The 6,796-nt window shown below is 34.7% G+C and overlaps 1 protein-coding gene across 1 annotated transcript in view; it reads right to left on the reverse strand.

The window, feature by feature from the left end:
• Positions 1-6,796, reverse strand: part of RIT2 (Ras-like without CAAX 2) — a 619,156-nt gene that overhangs the window by 475,642 nt on the left and 136,718 nt on the right. The window contains exon 2 of the mRNA XM_006835097.1: positions 4,973-5,033. Within this exon, the coding sequence (XP_006835160.1) occupies positions 4,973-5,033 (61 nt within the window). The remainder of the gene's footprint in view (positions 1-4,972; positions 5,034-6,796) is intronic.

The following is a 6,796-nucleotide window of genomic DNA, read 5'->3' on the forward strand; positions in this document are numbered from 1 at the left end:
TCAGCTGGCATGAGAAGTATTTTTTTGTTTGTTTGTGTGTGTGTATGTATGTGTGTGTGTGTGTGTTTTAAGACTAGGAGTTTTTCAAATGTTTTTGAACAAATGTTGAACTCTTCATTGTCAGTGAAGTGAAAAGCCACTGCATCAATGGAAGTTCAAGGACCTTCTGTAATTAAACACTTTGCCATATTCTGTTATTTCTTTTGTATGCTTAGAATGCTGGAATGTTTTTGAAGTTAAGTAAAACAGCATGACATAAAACAAACAAACAAACAACCCAGTGCATGGAGTATTTGCTCAAGAAGTATCCCAAGTCCATTAAGGTCTAGTGAGATATACTTATGCTGCCTTTCTTCAGCACCTGTGTTGTTCTAGTTCATAGACTCAGAAAGTGACTTTATTTGATTTGTATTCCCTATTATATCTCTTCTCCCTTGAATCTCTAGATTTCCTTTTATGTCATGTCTACCATGGTTGTTGTTGTTAAGTGCTGTGGAGTTGATTCTGACTCATAGTGACTCTGTGTAGGGTTTCCAAGGAGAATGGTCCTTGTAGTTAGCAGTTAAGTGCTTATCCTACAGCATGACACCAGGATATATATTTATAGATTGAATTTCATGCAATGGCAATATCAAATGATTTGTTGTTAATTAATTATGGTATTATTATTATTGTTATGAGGGTTGGATATTAGGCTTTCAGTCAAGATGTTATTTCTTATTTCCATAATTATTTTACTATGGAAAAAATCAAACTGCACTTATCACAGAGCCTAATGCTTAGAAGAATTCTATTTAAAACTTAAATTGAAACTTGAACTTATTCCCATTTGGGACCTTTATAAAGAACCTAATTTAATTGTGGGGTGAGATCTTATATGGAGGAATAGAACAAACACATTTCAATATCACTTCATAGGCCTCTCTATAGGTTGGCAGATGCTTAACCCATTAGTAATGACTTTGAAAATGTAACTGAAAAAATGAGAACAATTACTTCTCTGAGAAGAACATTAATACAAGATAATACCCCTAATTCTAATCAATGATAAAGAAAACCTAGGTTTTCTGAATTTATATAGACTTGAAAAAAGAATAATTCTAAGCTGAATATAAAGGAAAAAACAAAACCATACAAATCCTTCAATGACTTCAGAGAAAAACTATTAAAATATCTCAGTCAGGGTGACAAACAGACTTGAATGGAGATGGAAAAAACATTCATTTCCTATCAAAATCATGAAATAAGTAACCTTGATAGGAGGTATTCTCCTCTAATTTGTATGTTTTTCAAAATGTTCTGATATGAATCTCTTCTAGAGAGGCCATTAAGTCAGTCAGACTGAATTATAGTTATGTAGCCTGAACAGACAAAAAGTAAATTATTTGGGACTTTCATCTTCCTCAAGCAGGATACCAATGGAAATTGTTAATTAATATTCCCATTAGCAAAGCCAAGGAAAGAAATGATGGGGAAATCAAATTGAAAATAATAAAATGCGTTTTGTCTCTATTTTCAGACGTCTTCATTTAAAGTTATTTTATTTACAGACAGATAAAGGTATGATTTAAGCTGTCTGTTAGCATTGAATTTCCAAGTAGATTAATCTCAAATGATAGATGTTCCTTGTGGATAGCTAAAGGAGTCATCACTGAATACTTCTCATGGCTTCCTCCTATAGAAGCCATTTGTGATTTATTCATATCTACTGCCCTATTCAAGCCATTAAACATGAAAGGCTGGTAAACAAGATGCAGGTTTTTGAAACACCAACATATATAAAACTTAAACAATGACAAAAGATCATGAACAACAGACTGTATTTGTGATTTCATTATGACACACCGTTGAATTTTCCAACAAGATAAAAGATTCAAAGCTTTTGCCCAGAGATCTTTTTTCACTCATAGCTCATGATGCAAAGCAACTGACTTTCTAGCATCAGGATAATTAGCAAGCAGACTTGGTTGTTTTTTAAGTTCCATCAAGTCAGTTCCAACTCATAGCGACCCTGGGTAGGATTTCCAAGAGTAGGTGGTGGGTTTGAACTGTCAGTCTTGCAGTTAGCAGTATAGTGAGTGTTTTATAATGCCATACAAGGGCTCAGAGAGAAAACATTAAATATTACTAAACTAGAATTTTAATTAAGAACTACTAAAAAAAAATTTAAGTGATTATTTTCTCTTCAGAAACAAAATCTAATTCAAGGAAGCCCTTTCTGACAAATAACACCCCAATCACCTACACTTAAATCTTATTAATTCAGTTCAACTGATGAGGAGCTCTGTCTACATTATTATTCTTGTAAAGTGCAGTTGAGTCTGTTCTGAATCATAGCAACCCTATGCAGGTCTTCTGAGGAGCAGTTGGTGGGTTTGAACCGCTAACCTTGCAGTTAAAATTGACCTTGCAGTCCATTGCATTATTCTACAGCACCACACTAGGACTCCCTTTAAAAAAGAACTGCATTTTAATCATTTCAACAATCATTTTCAAGTAAATGTAATGGCAGATTTGCCAGAAAAAAAAAAAAAATCAAGAATTATGTGCAGGATACAATTGTTATGTAAAGTAGTACTTTAAGTAAAATTGTTAAATGAGCAAACTATAAACCAGAGGAAGTTAGCCAGTGGAGGTGAGCAAAGGAGATATTTAGATTGAGGGAATAAGCAGGGGAAGTCAGGGTAAAACAATAAACAGGGTATTGTGTGGAGATCACAATCTAGACAAACAATGAACCCTCCTGCTTTCCTCTCCCACAAAATAATGTGTTTTCAATGTCAATGTGTTTATAGAAATAGAATTCTGTTTGGGAACGCTTAACCACGTCTTGAAAGCAACTCTTAGGTAGACTAAGGCAATTAAAAAACTATCTTCTCTGCTTTGATAGAGGGGAAACAGAACAAACAATAGCTACAATGACAAAACAGAAGCACTCTCAGTGCAGCGCATCTGTAATGTAATATGGTCAAAAGAAAACTGAATGGGAAGAAGGAAATATATGTTATCTTTCACTCTGACAGGTTTTTGACACCAAATCTCTTTGTATCATGTACAAAATTAGGAGGATATAGGAGATTACAATGACTCATACATTTAATGTCCTACCCAAATGCAGCATTATGTCAACATGGTTAACTGATTCTACAATATTCAGAGACTGATAAAAGCTAGACAATGACCAAATCAGCATAAACAACATCCTTTATATGATCTAGAGCACAGTTTTTCAAATTTAAGTAGAGGCCCATTAGTAGAGCCTGAGATCAGTTGAATGGACGTTTGTCCCTGTTAAGTGTCAATGAGTCAGGTCTAACTCACAGTATCTTTGTATAGAGTTTCTGAGGAGTAGCTGGTGAATTTGAACCACCAACCTTGCTGTTCAAATTGACCTTGTGGTTGCGTGCTTATCCTAACTGTGTCATTGGATATTAACCATAATTTATTGGAAATACATAGAATGGAATAGAAAATATCAGAGTGCTTGGTGAGAAGTGATAAAATATATTTATGTCTTGAAATGTCTGTTTATGTATGGACTGCATCTCAATGCCAAAAAAAAAAAAAAAAATCCTCACCCTGAACCAATAAACAACATTCTTATCAATGGAGAAAAGATTGAAGTTGTTAAGGACTTCATTTTCTTGGATAAACTGTCGACCCTCATGGAAACAGCAGTCAAGAAAACCAATGACGTATTTCATTAAGCAAATCTGCTGCACAAAACCTTTTAAAGTGTTGAAGTGCAAAGATGTCAACTTGAGGATTAAAGTGTGCCTGCCCAACCCATGGTATTTTCAATAACCTCATATGCATACAAAAGTTGGACAGTGAATAAGGAAGACCGTAGAAGGTTTGATGCTTTTGAGTTATGGTGTTGGACGAGAATATTGAAAGTACCATGGGCTGTCAAAAGAACCTATAGATCCGTTTTGGAAGAAGTGCAGCCAGAGTGCTCCTTAGAGGCCAGGATGGCCAAACTTCATCTCTCATACTTCAGACATATTGTCAGGAGGAACCATTTGCTGGAGAAGGATATCATGTTTGGTAAGGTGGAAGTTCAGAGAAAAAGAGGAAGACCCCCAGTGAGATGGATTGGCAAAGTGTCAGGATTAATGGGCTCAGGCCTGGCAACAATTATGAGGTTGGCACAGGACTGAGCAGTGTTTCGTTCTGTTGTTCATAGTGTTGCTATGAGTTAGTACCAACTCGATAGCACCTAACAACAACAACAATGTTATCTAGGTACAGATATGTGTATGGGGTGTGTAAGCGATTCCTGAAATCAGAAGTATGTGGCATAACGAAATTGATGGCATGAATCCACATTAGACTCCATCTTCTTTAGGCTGAAATTTCCTTTAGCCTTATTTCTACTTTTTACCCACAGGTTTTTACTTGTCCTTAGCCAAGCAGGGTAAGGATTAGGAACACGGTGGGCTATACCAGGAAATTTAACAGCACATTCCCGTTCTTGTAAAAACTTGTTCTTGGAAAGAATGTTTGCTCCAGGATCCCTGTAAAAGCAATTTTATAAAAGCATATCCATGCCTGCCTCATGATGTCTGCAGACTGGAAAAGCAAATTATTTTGAGTTATTATTCATAGTCTTTCAACTGAAATTGCTTGGGTCTCCTGATAACCTTATGAGTGATTACACAAAGGTATGCATGTCAACTAACCAAAATTTGAGCTGTAAATTCCTCATTCCACTGTATATAAGCCTTACTATGATCCTAACTCCGAAGAGCACTCAGCTTCAATTTGCAGCATGTGTTTCCTTGTTCCACCTGTTTATTACTCAATAAACTTCCTTGTGTTAGTCACATTGGAGTCTGACTATTTTCTTATCTATGACAGGGGCCATGGCATAAAGTGAATGTCTTATTTTTCCTTCATAGACATAATAATATTTATAAGCCACTTAATTTAAGTGTCTTTATTTTTACTTAAGGAGAAAAGAAACTTTTACTCACCTATTGTAGGATCATGATAATCAGGGAACTGATGACTAATAAACTGCATTGTCATTGCTAAAAAGAGAAAAGAAATAAAATTTAATAAAAATTCACCAGTCATTTGGCAACATAGTTTTCGAACCCTTTAGGAGGTTGCATGAGAAACTTACCTGTGTGAGTTACACAAGCATCAGAAAATAATAATCAGAACAAATTCTAGAGAAATAAAATATGCCAAAAAATTCTAGATTTTTATGTAAAATCAATATGCCCAAATTATGTGTATTTCCAGAAAGTAAATTGGAATGAAAGTAAAAATTATCATGATGGAATAATAAGAATGTAAACAAGTTTTAGGTTCTTCTTGGTTTACTCTGTTTAAACAATATTTGCAATGAAGATCTAGTCACTTTAAAACACTTAAAAAAATGCATTAAGAACAATAACAATTGTAGTAGAGTCACCTCCTGTGTGTCAGAGTAAAACGGTGATACTTAGGGTTTTCAATGAAGTTCTTTCTTGTTAAATATCTCTCAGCAGACTGCCACCTCCAATTATTAGATTGCTTGAGTATATTAACTGTTTGTAATATCCAGAAACTAAAATGAAACCAAACAAAAATGTTGCCTCAAAGTCAATTCTGACTCTTGATCCCACATGTTACAGAAGAGAACTGTTCTGTCTTCTGTGTCTAGTATTGCTACAACAGAAATCACACAAGTGGATGACTAAATCAAGCACACATTTCTTTTTTCATAGTTTAGGAGGTTAGAGTTCAAATTCATCTAGTCTTCTTATACAGCTGATTGACATATCAGATTATAGCATGTGGAATCAGGATTACATAACTGCCAAACCACGGAGACTCATGGTCAGTGATATTTACACATAGTTTTGAAGGACACACTTTCATTGATGACATATTCTGGAGGATTTTCTAAGTTATCTTCATAGAAGCAAATTGCCAGGCCTTTTTTGGTGGCACGTCTGATGGGCTCAAATCGCCCACATTTACATGAATAATTGAAAACAAACCATTTGCACCATCCAGGATCCAGTAAATTATCTGAGACTAGTTTCCTCTCTTTACAATGAGGAGTTAAGCTCTGAGGGCTCTAGTAGCTATAAAGTTATATGATTCTATGAGGTTTTTTGATTTTGGTTTTTTTCTTATTTAGCTTTCCCCAATTTAAGACATTTCAATTACTTTTATTTTGCTCAACATGTGATATTTACAATCTTTTAAAAGCTTGTCTTTGTTTTATTTCTCCCTGTATCTCCTTTAAACTTTGACTTTCTTTCCAAATTTATGGTTTTGAAAAGCATTTGAAATGTCCTTGTTGCAGAATTTCCTATTACAAATTTCTGCTTTTTAGGAGCCAAAAGGAAATAAAGAGACAAACTTGGAAAGAAAAATAATTAGTACATGATAGTTCTTCTTCTCTTTCATTTTTCCACAGATATGTGAATGCCCATGCATTTTAACAAACACTCATCATGTACAAGGTTCTAGTCTAACAATTAAAATACACATGAAGGGTCTACAAAAGGGTCATGGGAAAATAAAATGAAAAACTAGTGGACTTTTTTTGATGAACTTTTTAAAGCCCCTTCTTACAGGGTTCTCCTTTAACTTTCCTGAGGATTGAAAAGGACTGTAATCTGATACAGTAGAAGAGGATTTCTGTTCACACTTTAACAGCTTTTCACCTCCTTCCTTTCCATTGACAACAGAAGTTTTCATAGGAAAGTGATATTCAGTTTGACAGTGTAGGACACATTTTTGATATGGAAATCAACATTCCTTTGCAGATAACTTTAGGAGTTAGAATATTTGG

Source organism: Chrysochloris asiatica, unplaced genomic scaffold, assembly GCF_000296735.1.
Source record: "Chrysochloris asiatica unplaced genomic scaffold, ChrAsi1.0 scaffold00015, whole genome shotgun sequence".
Lineage (NCBI taxonomy): Eukaryota > Metazoa > Chordata > Mammalia > Afrosoricida > Chrysochloridae > Chrysochloris > Chrysochloris asiatica.